The 14,503-nt window shown below is 46.1% G+C and overlaps 2 protein-coding genes across 6 annotated transcripts in view; both read left to right on the top strand.

Moving 5' to 3' along the window:
• Nucleotides 1-10,595, top strand: part of FNDC3A (fibronectin type III domain containing 3A) — a 300,433-nt gene extending 289,838 nt beyond the window's left edge. For all 5 annotated transcript variants that reach the window (XM_019524325.1, XM_019524327.1, XM_019524326.1 and 2 more), the window contains 2 exons: nt 3,718-3,845; nt 8,182-10,595. In XM_019524325.1, the coding sequence (XP_019379870.1) occupies nt 3,718-3,845; nt 8,182-8,496 (443 nt within the window). In that variant the 3' untranslated portion in view covers nt 8,497-10,595. The remainder of the gene's footprint in view (nt 1-3,717; nt 3,846-8,181) is intronic.
• Nucleotides 10,596-12,322: 1,727 nt separating this feature from the next.
• MLNR (motilin receptor) overlaps nt 12,323-14,503 on the top strand; it is a 4,352-nt gene continuing 2,171 nt past the window's right edge. Inside the window, exon 1 of the mRNA XM_019523809.1 lies at nt 12,323-13,094. Coding sequence (XP_019379354.1) covers nt 12,323-13,094 — 772 coding nt within the window. The remainder of the gene's footprint in view (nt 13,095-14,503) is intronic.

The raw sequence follows: 14,503 nt of genomic DNA, 5'->3' as shown, positions 1-14,503 counted from the left end.
CCCCTGAAACCCCCTCCCCCCGGTCTTTTTCTGCACAGCTGCTACATGGGATTGTTCCATCCTAAGTGCACTTGTCCTTATTGAACCTCATGAGGTTTCTTTTGGCCAAATTCTCCAATTTGTCTAGGTCACTCTGAATCTAGCCCTACCCTCTAGCATATATACTATTCCCCATAACTTGGTGTCATCTGCAGACTTGCTGAGGGTCCACTCTGTGCCATCTTCCAGGTCATTGATGAAGATATTGAACAAAACCAGCCCCAGGACTGACCCCTGGGGCACTCCACTTCATACCAGCTGCCAACTAGACATCGAGCCATTAATTACTACCCTCTGAGCCCAAAGTTCCAGTCATTTTCTGTCCACCTTACAGTCCATTTATCCAGCCCATACTTCCTTATCTTGTCTGCAAGAATGTTGTGGAAGCCCATATCAAAAGCCTTGCTAAAGTCTAGGTATACCACATCCATTGGTCTCCTTGCATCCACAGAGCCAGTCATCTCATCATAGAGGGCAATCAGGTTGTTCAGGTATAACTTGCCCTTGGAGAATCCATGCTGACTGTTCCTAATTGCCTCCTCCTTAGAAATGGATTCCTGGAGGAAATGCTCCATGATTTTTCCAGGGACTAAGGTGAGGTTGACCTGTCTATAGTTCCCCTGGATCCTCCCTTTTCCCTTTCATAAATATGAACACTATCTTTGTCTTTTCCAGTCATCTGGGACTTCTCCAAAACACCGTGTTTTCAAAGATTATGGCCATTGATTTTTACAATCACATCAGCCAACTCCCTCTGCACCCTCAGGTGCATCTCATCCAGCCCCATGGACTTGTATATGTCCAGCTTTTCTAAATATTCCCTACCTGTTCTTTTGCCACTGTTGGCTGCTCACCTCCTCCCCAAACTGTGCTGCCAGGTACAGTAGTTTGAGAGCTGGCTTTGCATATGAAGACTAAGAAAAAGCATTAATTTACTCATATACCCCACATACTTTCCTCCAAAAATTTAGCTTTCCAAAATTAGGGTGTGTGCCCAAAAATAAGGGGAGGAAGCTGATTCCTGCCCAGAATAATAGCAGTGGCATTTCTACACAGGCAGGGCTGAAAGAGTCAGTTGCCTTTGTGGCTCATTATAATCCATTTGATTCCTGCTAATTGCTCTTCACTCAACAGGTTTAATTACCCGTTCTCTTTTTTAGTGGTCTTGATGTTCTGCTAATCAAGCTATCCTTTCTTCTGTAATTTTGCTTTTTGTTATCTATTCCTGATTCCTCTTTTCCTATTTCATTGTCCTGCAGACTGTTTTTAGCTTTTTTTTCAAAATCCTAGCTCAGCCCATGGAGTCCAGTCTTCAGCAGCAGCTAATGTTTCAGCTTTTGGCTGAGCAGCCATAGCTGTTGACAATTCAGTTATGAATGGGTTAAAAGTGTAGTCTTTGCTTCAGCAGGAAAAGAGAAGTAAGTGAGCTAAAGATTAGGCTCTGTCCCTACTGTATGTGGCCATAACTCTGGAAAAATCTATATTTCTTCATTCTGCCTTCCTAAAAACAAGGTGCGTGTTTTATTTGCTGGCATGTGAGAAAATATAATACTTTTACATCTTCCAGTGTTCCAACTTAACCATCTCAATGCCAGAGAGACATCTGGGAATCGCTGTAGAAAGATCAACGTGCAGCTGTAGCCAAAAAACGAATGAGACGTTAAGATGCAGGAGGGAATGGGGTTAAGACTAATACTGGAAATAGAATAATATCTGTGTCCAAGTCAGTTATGTGGTCTTGTCTGGCATGCTGTGTGCCATGATGATCAGTCTTTTTTTAAAACCTTATTGCATAACTGGAGGGAGTCTAGAGATCAGCAATAAAAATAAACAAAGACTTAGAAAATTTCATGAAGAAAGATTGAAAAGATGGAGGTTGTTCATCTTAGAAAGGGGACATGTTAAAAGCATATAAAACAATGAAGGTCAAAAGCAGGATAAATTGGAAACTTCTGTTCTCTTAAAATACAAGAAGAAAGTGACATTACAATAAATTTAGAAGTGGGGAAACTCAATAATAAATAAAGGAAATGATTAAGTTGTGGACCTCTCTATGACAAGATGTTGAAACTGAAAACTTTTAAAAAAGAAAGAGGGAATAGCTATAGAATCATAGAAAATGAGGGTTGGAAGAGATCTTAGGTCATTTACTCCAACCCCCTGCTCAAAGGAGGACCATCCCCAACTAGATCACTCCAGCCAGTGTTTGTTGAGCCAAGCCTTAAAACCTCCGAGGATGGAGATTCCACCACCTCTCTAGGTAACCTGTTCCAGTGCTTCACCACCCTCCTAGTGAAAGAGTTTTTCCTGACATCTAACCTAAACTTCCCTTGCTCCATCTTGAGACTGTTGCTTCTTGTTCTGTCATCTGCCACCACTAAGAACAGTCTAGATCCATCGTCTTTGGAACCATCCTTCAGGTAGTTGAAGACTGCTATTAAATCCCCCCCTCAGTCTTCTCTTCTGTAGACTAAATAAGCCCAGTTCACTTTAGCCTCTGAAGTCATGTGCCCCAGCCTACTAACTATTTTCATTGCCCTCTGCTGGATTCTCTCCAATATGTCCACATCCTTTCTGTAGTGAGGGCCCCAAAATTGGACACACTACTCCAGATGTGGCCTCACCAGTGCTGAATAAAGGGGATCTCCTGGCAATGTTCCTTCTTACTAACGTAGCCCGGTATGCTGGTAGCCTATTTGGTTAACAGAATTCCAAACAGGAATCCATATCTATTTATATCAAAACTATCCAGCTTTATCATAATTAATGATAATAAAGCTCTTAGAAGGCATCAGAAATTTTGTCCTTCAGGGCTTACACTAACACTAATCTCTAGTAGGAAGAAGGGGAGCAGACTTCTGCATCTGGCTGCTGCAGGGTTTTTACTCTCCAGCATGTGCCATGGTCTGAAATCTGACAGCAGACTAAATGGACATCTGGTCTGATACAGCATATAGTTCTTTAATTTGGAGTGAGTTAGCTGATTTCAAACTGTGATTCTGTATTCAGATCTAGTAAAAAAGCACTTTACAATAAAATACTTGCATGGCAGCTAACATTTTGTATGTGATATACATTTATACAAATCAAAATCATTGCTTCCCGGTGCTGAAAACAAAATATGTGTGAACACAGTGTGACGTAGAATCCTTATTTACATCACATGAGCTGTTCCAATATGCAGCAGAGATCCGAGCAGGGTGCAGGGCCTGAGGCAAATCAACCTGTGCGGGTCCCCACCCTAGGACGTGAGGAAGCTGGCAGCAGATTTGGCAGTGGGAGGAGGGGGGAGGGTGGCAAATGGCTGGATGCGCTGGTTTCAGCAATGGATTCAGTAGCGGGGGGCCCAAGCAGCCGGACGTGAAGCTGGCAGCAGCGCAGAGTTGTTGCACCACTCTCTTTGGCTCTGTAGGGCCCCCCAAAGTGTGGGGCCTGGGGCGGTCACCCAAATTTGCCCCCTCGCAGGGACGACCCTGCCAACATGAGAGTTGATAATGTACCTTTGAACCTAAATATTTTCTTTCTGTTTTTCACAGACAAATATTAGAGAAGATACAGACTTTTTACATATTACAGCTCACTGAAACCTATTACAGTTGACAACTCAGTAGGAAACAGCATTAACTGGAGATAATATAGAGTTAACCTAATATATATGTATTATTTTTTTTCCTTCAGCACCAAGAATAGAGAGAGTAAATGATCACACATGTGAAATCACATGGGAGATTTTGCAACCAATGAAAGGAGATCCAGTCATTTACAGTCTTCAGGTTATGGTGGGGAAAGAATCAGAATTCAAACAGGTATAGTTCATTAAATGCTAGCATTTGTTTCTATGGAGAGAATTGGTGGAGATTAACTGAAAATAAAGAATATGATGAGACAGTGATGTTCTGTTTATCTCTCATGCTACTGTTAGGTTACTAGGTGATACCAAGTGATTTCCTCCTCAAAAATATTTACAGAGAGAAGTGCCTTTAGTAATATAAATATTGGAGGAGGTTTCAATCTCTTTACTATGTTAATTAGATAGCTAGAATATTATATTTAATTCTTGACATGTCAGCATCAGAAAACTTCCACTTACGGGAAGAATTTATAAGAAAAGGGAAATGCATTTTATTAAAGAGTATGGAAGTAAGATTCAGGAAGAAAGAGTACAAGAATAAAGTACGTGTTCTGTTGTGCACCAAGAGCTGCTCAAGGAAAACTATTAATATTGTCAAAAGTGTTAAGTATAATATACTGTTTATAAGTATACTAAATATACTGTAGAAAGTATATTAAATACACTGTTTGTAAGTGTTTATACTAAATATAAATTTTGTTGTGTTGCTGAGAGGCTCTACCCGACAAAAAAATTGTATAAGCAATATAGTCAGAATGGAAAACAGACATAGAAAACTACTCTACATTTCTAGTCATATGTCCCTGTCCTAGTCATGAGATATGCTGCAAGCACCAGTGCCAAGCAGCTGAGAGGGTATTTTAATTTCAGGTTTGACTACATGGAGACACAGTTTCAAGTACCAAATTACAAATTAGTCTGCATTTACCAGAGGATGCACAATACCAATTTAGTGTCTGATGGTTTTCACAATAAATTGATAATTGACATATAATTAGGCTTTTATACTCTGTTTCACACTATTAAATGAGCAGGTTTCCTTCCAAAGAGGAAGCACAATTCATTTTGAAGCATTTTTATTTTATTATAGGCCCAAATTAGATAAGCGTAGTCTGTGCTTTAGTAGATTATGGACCTTAGTACTCTTATAAATTACAACTTACAGCATAGCAATACATATTTAATATCAATTTGTTACACTTCTGGAACAAGATGAACCGTAGTGCAAGGTATTTGTTATCAGGTAGTATAAATATTTTGTTTCTTGACTTCATTATAACTTCAAAATTGCAAATGCAGCTTGTATGTCAGTAAAACTAGGTCATTGCTCTGTAATTGCATCTTGCAATGGAGGGGACTGTTCTTTGAATGATATGCGTTGTCCAATAAATATACTGGGCCACATCAGCTATGACATGCCAGTTGTGACATGAAAAGATGACATGGCTGTGCCAGCACAACTTTGTTAATATAGACAAGGGCTGAAAGAATGAATTCTAAGACTATATGGGCTGCTTTGTGATTATTTAGCACAATATATTAGGATAGATTTTGAAAGAAGCATGAGTTTGTAAAAATGAGAGGCAGAATATAAAAGCAGTTTATTGCATGGAAATAGGTTTTTAGCTTTTTAGATACTTCGGTGAGAAGTCCTTTTGAAATACCCAAGATAGAAGTGGTGTGCTTAACTTCTCATTACCACATGTGGTGTAAATCAGCAGATTCTCAAAGGTACTACAACAGTTCGCATCAGCTGTGTAATTGCCATGCAGTGGATGACTTAACACATACTGGGTGCATTTACATGAGACGCTATAGCGCAGTAGCTACAACCTGCTGTGCCATAGCTTATTGGTACCACATGGTGGCATTGCCAAGCACTAACCATGACATGACGCTACTGCACACTAGTAACAAGCTACTGTGCAGTAGCATCAGGAAAAAACTGTGCGGCAACAATACCACGCAGTAACGCTTATGCATAAGCAAGTACTAAATGCCACTTGTGTAGATGCAGCCACTGTAGGTTAAACTGTGAGTGCTAGATTCTGTGGGCTGGGGACTACTTTATGCTGCTTCAGCAGTAGAAACCATTTTAAAGCTGTAGTAGCTGTGTTAGTGTGCAACCCATTTGCAGACTCATATCTGTGTTACAACTTCTGTACTTACTCCTCTTCTGGACCCTTTGGACTTGTCTAGATAACATACCACATGACACATCTGAGCTGTTCAACTCTAGGCAAAACCCTCAGTGTAGACACAGTTGTGTCAGCAGAGCTTCCATTGTTTGGAGAAACTGGCATAACTCTGGCTGGTGTTAAAAACCTTCTGTCAAGAGAGCTGGTAGAAGGGCCTGGGTATCTTGGCACCATCGTTGTCATTAAAGTAGCAGCCAACCCCACATTATAGCTACAATCTTAGGATCTCTGTAGTGTCTACATGGTCTAGCCCAGGGCTGTCCAACTTCTAAGTGGCCAGGACACACTAATGCAATCCATTGCCCTGCATGGGCACCCCAGGCCAAGGGGACACCCAGCACACTGATCTGCCTTGGCCTGCCCTGCCACACCCACTGCAGTGATGGCAGGAAATGAACACAGTAGTCAAAGGAATGTGGGGAGTGGCAGCCAAATGAGAACCTGAGGGCCACAAACAAACCCTTCAGGAGCTGCCAGTTGGACAGCCTTGTTTTAGCCATTTGGGTCTGTGGACAGCAAATAGTTTTAGCATGACTGGACCCAGATAGATAATCTGCTATAAGTATGAAATGAAATTACAGTTATAATGGCACATATCATGAGCCTTTTTACAACCTAGACTTACAACCTTTGAGTTTTGTTTCACAAATGTATCAGTTTGATAGTACATACCTTAGGCGTACTGTATTTGCTTTAAATGTATCATAACTATTTCAGATTGAATTGTGTATCCAGTTTATTATGTTAGTTCTTAGAACATGCTTATGTCAAATTTTGGATCCAGAAGTGCAAAACTTGGGGTCAGGTAAGTTATTTAGATAGCTGAACCTCTGAGAAGAAAGCAGTTATTTCTGTAAGGGTAGTAACCCTGTAAATATAAATGAGGAATGCCAGACTGATTTAATTGTAGATAACAGGTTTTAATAGGTAGTAGTAGGGGTGCACCGATAAAAGATTTTTTTGGCTGATACCGTTTGCCATTTATTAACCAACCATATTGGCCAATACCAATTTGATTGCCGATATGCAGCCTGGCAGCTTGGAGAGCAGTGTCTGGCCAGTAAGTCTTTGGGGGGGAAGGGGTGTGTGTAGGGACACAGATTGAGGCCCCCCACCATGAGGGAGGGAGTGGTGCTGGGGCAGGCACTGCCCAGCTGGGACAGGGTGTGGTGCAAGACAGAGCTGCGGGTGACTTATTCAGGGAGTGTGGGGGGCAGCTCCTAATGCCGCACACACCCCCAGGGAAGGGATGGTGGACATGTGCCCCCCAGATTTGTTCACAAAGCAAGAGCAGGCTACCGGTTGGGACCAGGGGCTGCACTGGTCTCTTCCCAGTGGGGGACTGGGCCAGGGCTCTGCTTGGGGTGGGCAGCGGCAGCACTAGGAGGGGAACTACAGAGGGAAGGAGTAGCTCCCTTCCCAGTGTTGCTGTGACCCTGTGCACCCTGACCACAGCTCCAGCCCAGCCCCCCTGCCAAGAAGAGGCTGGTGCAGCCCACCCTCACCCCACGCACAGATCCAGGGGATATATGCCCCCTGTGCTTCCTCCAGGGGTGCGCACGGTGGCAGGAGCTGCACCCCAGATGAGATGCCCATGGCTCCACCCCACACCCCACCCTGCCCCAGCTGGGTAGCACCTGCTCCTGCCCCAGCCCCACTCCCTCATTCACCATGGGGGCCTCAATCTGCACCCAAAATGAGGACACAGCTGTGAGAAGCAGTTATGAGAACATGCCCATGTCACTTAACAGTTTAAGGAACCCCTTGATAAGGCCCTAACAGAGTTCTCCTTGGCCGTGTCTTGGGATCTCCAAACTCAGAAGAATTACAAAGAGGATTCTGAGTAGCTTATTAATTGGAGAAAAGCTGGGACAACATATTGTGGCTTTCTTGTTATAAATTAGTTACACTTCTTTAAATTTGTTAAAATTTGGTAAGAATTAATGAATACACTGATCTAACATCTAATTAAGTTCCTAGAAACTCAGCATGAGGCAATGACAATTAAATTGTATTTAGCATTAAAAACATTTTCTTAATTAGAGGAGCTGAATTCAGGGCTTTGCTACTTATAGTCTTATGTACTTTGTACTCTACCAACATAACAAATGTTAGGTAATGTGAAAGTATCTTTTTTATTCTTATTATCTTTTTCTCTATTTCCTCTCCCTACTCCCTTCTCCTGTGGCCAACAAAAGAAGTGATAAATTACAATTTTTTATTGTTTCACTTTAATTCCCATAGTAAAGAGAAGGACCCATATTGCTATAGTTGCAGCACTTTTACTTTTAATTTTTTTTCCTTTGTTGACAGATTTATAAGGGTCCTGACTGGTCTTTCCGGTATTCAGGGCTCCAGTTGAACTGTGAATACCGCTTTCGTGTGTGCGCCATTCGACAGTGCCAAGAGACAGTAGGTCACCAGGACCTGATAGGCCCCTACAGTGCCACAGTACTATTCATCTCTCAGAGGACTGAACCACCAGCCAGCACCAACAAAGACACTGTGGAAATCACAAGGACACAACGGACTTTAAGTGATGAACAGTGTGCTGCTGTCATCCTTCTGCTCTTTGCTATCTTTTCCATTCTGATTGCCTTTATCATTCAGTACTTTGTAATAAAGTGAAGAAACAGTTTTATTTTAGAATGCTATCCATTACATTTTACTTTCTCATATCTAAAAATATTTCTGTTCTCTTGCTTTTACAAAAATAGGCATTTAACACCGGCATCCGGACTGTATCACATTTTTTCAGTCACTTTAAAATGCTTATTAGGTAGAGGCTCGCACAGATATTAGAATGCAAGCCGAAGAATTGTTAATTTCTTTAACATGCCTTGTAATACAAACTTTACATGGGGCAAGCAATGTATAAAGTTTTGACCAGTAAACAGGAGTGCAGAAATGGTAACCTCGTCCATATTTTTAAGGATTAGTACCATAAGAGGGGGAAAATGTATAAAATGCATTTAAAACTTACACTAATATACTCGTGCTGTATAAAATATTAGTCTGATGCTGTGAAAGCAATCTAGCGCTGTATTTCTACCTCCTCATTTGTCTTAATTATTTGGGAAGCAGAATTATAATGAAAAATGGAAGGGGCTTTTCTCAGGCAGCAAACAATAAACTGGAGGGAAGAGTATGCATGAAAGAAGCTTCTTATCTGATAAATGTGGAGTTCTTCACTGCAAATAGGTATTTTCAAAGGCTAAAAAGAATGGCACAAGTGATGTATCTTGCCCCTAGATTTGATGTCTTCTAGTAAAAAGGCCTCTTTAACTTCTTACAGACATAAAAGAGAAAAAGCGAGAGCTCTTTTTAGATCTGCTACTTTAAAAAAAGTAATTTTAAAAATCATTTTGAAGGTAAGACCTTTATCCAATTGGATACAGTTTACAAAGATGTGTGTGCCCTCTGATCTAGGCTGTGTATACATTTTCTAGGATAATCATAATTTTTGCTGTTACCCTGACATTCACCTGCCATCACCACCAAAATCAAGCACTGCCTTTTTTTTTTTTCCTTTGGGGCACCAAATCAGAAGACAAAAGTGTAGTAATTTGCACCAGAAAACTTCAAGCTGCTTTTTCTTGAGAACCTAATGTTTAATGTGTAATGTCTTTTTGGATACTGTACCAAATTGTTGATTGCATGTAGTTAATGTTGCATTAGAGCACTTTGCAATTGCATAACTCATCAATGTTTTGTGAGCTTGCATATGTGAGTTCTTGAATGACCAGACTGAATTTATCAAGTATCCCATTGAACATCTTGCTAGATGTCAATGACTGCCGGTTACACAAAGCTTGTAGTGAAACTATCTTTAAAAAATTCTTGTCTCATCACATTTATGTTATCTGTTATACACTTTGTAATTAGCATTTTTAATTTATTTCAGTTATAGTGGATCACTAATGACTTCTAGTTGTGTTGGGTTTAGCATTTTAATGGTATTAAGCACTTCTGTCAGTCTTAAAATAATAATAAAAAAGGAACCTCTGTCTTGTGCTTTGAAGATCTCTGAAGAATTTCTCTTATATTAGAACGGGCATGTATTGTAATTGTTTATACGTCCAATGATCTGTGCTGTAGAATAATGTTGCTGAGTTTTGTTTTTAAAACAGAAATGGATAAGAACTTTGCCCTCCAAGTAGTAAGAATGATCTGTCTTTAAAATGTACTGTATGTTTACATTTTATTTTAAATTTGTCACTTTTATGTATAGGCTGATACCTTCCCACAAAAGACAGTGACAGATGTTTTCTAGAACCTTCTTAAAAGTGCCATGTTCGGCAGTACAAATGAAGTTTGAGTGTAACAGCCCAGAGATTTCTATATGGTTGAATGTCTAAAATGATAAGATTTGTCACTGGGGTTAATCTGCAGTGGCTTATGTTTTTCATAGTAAAATTCAAATGAACTCCTATTTTTGATAGTAAATGTCATTTAATAGTGTATTTGCCACTTGAGCCTCAGTGCAGATTACTGCAGTGAAGACAGTTTTTAATGTAATCTTAATTTTACCTCATATACTGTACATTCCAAAAATCTCTAAACTTTTTAAAAATATTATAGATACACTACCAAACATATCACTTTAAAATTGTAAAATGTTGGACTTCATGCAGATGAAAAATGTATAATCTCCTAGAAAATACATAAACTATGTAGCATAAGTATCTTTAAAATCTGTGGATAATAAAAGTATCATTCTTTTTCAAGCTTTGTTAAGTCTTTGGATAGATTGGAGCAGTTTGGAGCACTTCCCTTCTGTGGCAGACTGATGTGTTCCTACCGTTGTGGAAAATACTGGCAAGTTCCTAGGCTTTTTGTCAGTTTTGTGACAGACTGAGCTAGAACAGGGGTGCTCAGCCTCCAGCCCACAGGCCAAGTGCAGCTGGCCCGTGAGTCTCCCCATGGGTCAGGAAATTTGGAGGCAGAGGAGCAGTGGCTATTAATATAACCACCCTTCCCCTTGCCAAATTCCCAATCCCCATGTACCCTTTGAGAACCAAGCTGTGCCCCCTTCTCCCCACAAGGCTGTGCCTTTTCCCCTGCAGGACTGGATCAGGACCAGGACCAGGTCATGTCCCCTTTCCCCTCCCCTCCCTGTAGGGCTGGGCAGAATTTCCTTGCCCCCCTTCAAAGTCAGGCTCAAGCCAGGTTGCCCCCCCACATGGCCAGATGGGGCATTCCAGCCCCGGGCACTGGTTTGGAACCAGCACCCTACCCATGGGCCAACCAGGCACTGCCCATCTGACCCACGGGGTGTAAAGATTCAAGTGCTGCTGAGCTCGAGCATAAGAATTTACTGGGTCAGACCATAGGTCTATCCTGCCCAGCCTCCTATCACAATAGTGGCATACAACAGATGCTAAGAGAGAGGGAACTGGGTAGGGTTATGCTTTTAGTCTTAAATACTGCAGCACATGAGCTTACTACCTAGAGACCTATGTCTGTCTTACCCAGCATGTCACACCGGGGCAGCGAGCAGATGCTGAGGGGGAGGGAACTGTGTAGGACTAGGGTTGTTCCCCACTGTTTCTGTCCCACTGGCACCGAAGGTCTGGGAAGCTCTGGGTGCATCTACATGAGACACCTACTGCACATTAGCCTAATAACACTGCCATGGACAACTAGTGCCTCCCAAGTCTGGGGGGGCACCAGATTGCCAACAGGGGGGCCTCCCCCAGCAGTCAATCTGCCAGCACTTCCTGTTTCGTGGCTGGCACTTCCAGGGGGTGCACAGCCCACCTCAGGGGGTGCATGTGCACCCCTCCATGTCACCAATGAATGCTGCACAATAGTGTGTCCCAGCAAAAACCTGCAGGGTGTTTTTAGGCTAATGCTCAGCAAGCATCACTAAAAAGCCACAGGTGCTACTGCACACAGTAGCTCTAGTTACTGAATGCAGTTAGTACTTCCTTAAGGAAGCACTAAACTAAACGTGCAGTATCTAAGGCGCACTAACCAACACATAGACTCGCAGGCTGTGCCCCTCGCTCTCCTGCTCCGCAGTTCCTACTGCCCCTTTCCCCCCAGACGACGTCCAGCCCCTTTCCGGAGCTCGTCCCCAAGCCCGAGGAGCTGCGCGGTCCCCTCCCCTCGACGGATGGGTGTTTTCTTGCATCGGTCTCGCATCTCCGCCGTCAGCCTAGCACTGGGCCCGAGAGGAAGCGCTCTCGGGGCGGGGGGCGAGTCCCGTGGCCACGCAGGAGCCCCGTGGAGGGGAGCGGGGGCACGCCGTCCCGCCTTTCCAGGAGCCCGGCGTGTTTTTCCTCGCTCGCGTGAAGCCGCCGGCCTGAGACGGCGCCGCTTTCCTCCTGGGGGCGGACCGGGGCAGGAGGCAGAGGAGCTGCCGGGGCCGGGGCGTGGGATCCTACGCTGAAAACAAGGGGGCGGGATAAAACCCGGACGGCGCTGGGCAGGCAGGCGGGATGCTGGCAGCATGGGCAGCGGGAACGGCAGCGGCGCTGTGGCTGCGGGGGAGCCGTGGGCTGTGCCGCCGTGCGACGAGCGCGTGTGCTCGGCGCTGCCGCTGCGGGCGCTGGTGCCGGTGACGGCCGTGTGCGCGGCGCTGTTCTTCGTGGGCGCAGCGGGCAACGCGCTGACCGTGCTGGTGGTGCGGGCCGAGCGCGGCGGGCGCAGCACCACCAGCCTCTACGTCGGCAGCATGGCCGTGTCCGACCTGATGCTGCTGCTGGGGCTGCCGCTCGACCTGTACCGCCTGTGGCGCTCGCGGCCCTGGATCTTCGGCGCGCTGCTCTGCCGCCTGTCGCACTTCGTGGCCGAGGGCTGCACGTACTGCACGGCGCTGCACATCGCGGCGCTCACGGCCGAGCGCTACCTGGCCGTCTGCTTCCCGCTCAAGGCCAAGGTGGTGGCCACCAAGCGCCGCGCCAAGGCCGTCATTGCCGCCCTCTGGGCCGTGGCGCTGCTCTCGGCCGCGCCCTTCCTCTTCCTTGTGGGGCTGGAGCCGCCGGCCGCCGGCAACCTGAGCGACCTGGGCCGCGAGTGCAAGCCCACGGCGGCGGCCCAGGAGTCCGGCCTGCTGGGCGCCATGTTCTGGGTCACCACCGCCTACTTCGTGCTGCCCGTCGTATGCCTGCACGTGCTCTACGGCTTCGTGGGCCGCCGCCTCTGGAGCAGCGAGATGCAGACCCGCGGGCCCCGCGCCGCTGCACGCCAGCGCGGACAGCGCCACACCGTGCGCCTCCTGGGTGCGTGAGGGGGCTTGGGTCCGCGCCACAGCGCGCGGCTCCTGGTGCGTGAGGGGGTCTGGGACTGCGGGGCCTGGGACCGCCGCGGGGACCCACAGCGCAACAGCGTGCGGCTCCTGGGTGTGTGAGGGAGCTTGGGTCCGCGCCACAGCGCCCGGCTCCTGGTGCGTGAGGGGGCCTGGGACTGCCGCGGGGGACCCCCACTGCCACAGCGAGGGCTCCCAGGTGCGTGAGGGGGCCTCAGACTGCTGCAGGGACCCCCAGTGCCACAGCGCACAGTTCCCAGGTGCAAGGGGGCCTGGGACTGCCACGCCACGTGGCTCCTGGGTGCGTGAGGGGGCCTGGGACCGCCGCAGGGGACCCCCAGCACCATGCTGTGCAGCTCCTGAGTGCGTGGGGAGTTGGGCCTGGGACCACCATGGGGCACCCCCAGTGCCACACCATGCAGTTCCTGCATGCATGAGGACCACTGGAGGTGCCCCTTGGGACCCCAATAGGGAGGCCCCCCTAGGGCTGCCTGAAGCAGGATCTGGACCTGGGGAATGGAAGGGAGGTCCCCTCAGTGCTGCCTGCTGCCCCCCCGCGGCTGCTTTCCACCCTCTCCAGCCCAGCCTAGGTGTCCTACTGGCTCCTTGCCCCACAGCTCTGTTGCCTTATTGTTATCCCCCATGCTCCTCACAGGGAAGGCTGCCACACCACCCATGAGGCTCCTGACTGCCTCCACCCAGGTGCTGCTGTGTTATCTCTCATGAGGATCCCACCTGTACCTGGCAGGGAGGGCTGCCCACAGGCTCTCCCAGGCTTCCGCTCTCTCTGCCCACAAGTAAGGCTGCTACAGCCCTTCAGGTCTGGTGCAGGGGTGGGGAAAAGGTGCCCAGGGCTTGCACAGCCACAGGGACTTCCTCAAACCCCACATTTCTTGATTTCCCCTGGAGAAGCTGGTGGGGTTAACTAGGGATGAGTTTCAACCAGTGATTCTCAACCTGAAGTCCCAGGAGATCCTTTCAGGGGTACCATGGGGTGTCAGACAGTGGGTTAGCACTGCTGGGTGCACAAGTGCAATTCACCTGATAAACCCAGGGATTTCCAATAGGAATCTGCAGTGTCCAAAACGCTCTGCCCTGCTGTGGGCTTGCTGAGTTTGCAACAGAATTGCTCTGGTATTTTTCTGTAGTCGAAAAATGAGGGAAAACTAAGAGCTGGCATTTCCCAGAGGTGCAATGCCTTGAGTCTAATAAGGTTGAGAACCACTGACTCAGACTGTTCCTCTTTCCCTAACACCCAACACTGTATAATTTGTTCTGTGAAGCTCCACAAAGGAGCCTCACAGAAGTAACATCCCTGTATCTACATAAGCTTGGATGTACAAGTCATTTTAGAAAAGATATACGTACATGGCAGCATATCCC

This window comes from Gavialis gangeticus, unplaced genomic scaffold (assembly GCF_001723915.1).
Source record: "Gavialis gangeticus isolate Ggan-Ray unplaced genomic scaffold, GavGan_comp1, whole genome shotgun sequence".
Lineage (NCBI taxonomy): Eukaryota > Metazoa > Chordata > Crocodylia > Gavialidae > Gavialis > Gavialis gangeticus.
This window is presented reverse-complemented; position numbering and strand designations above follow the sequence as displayed.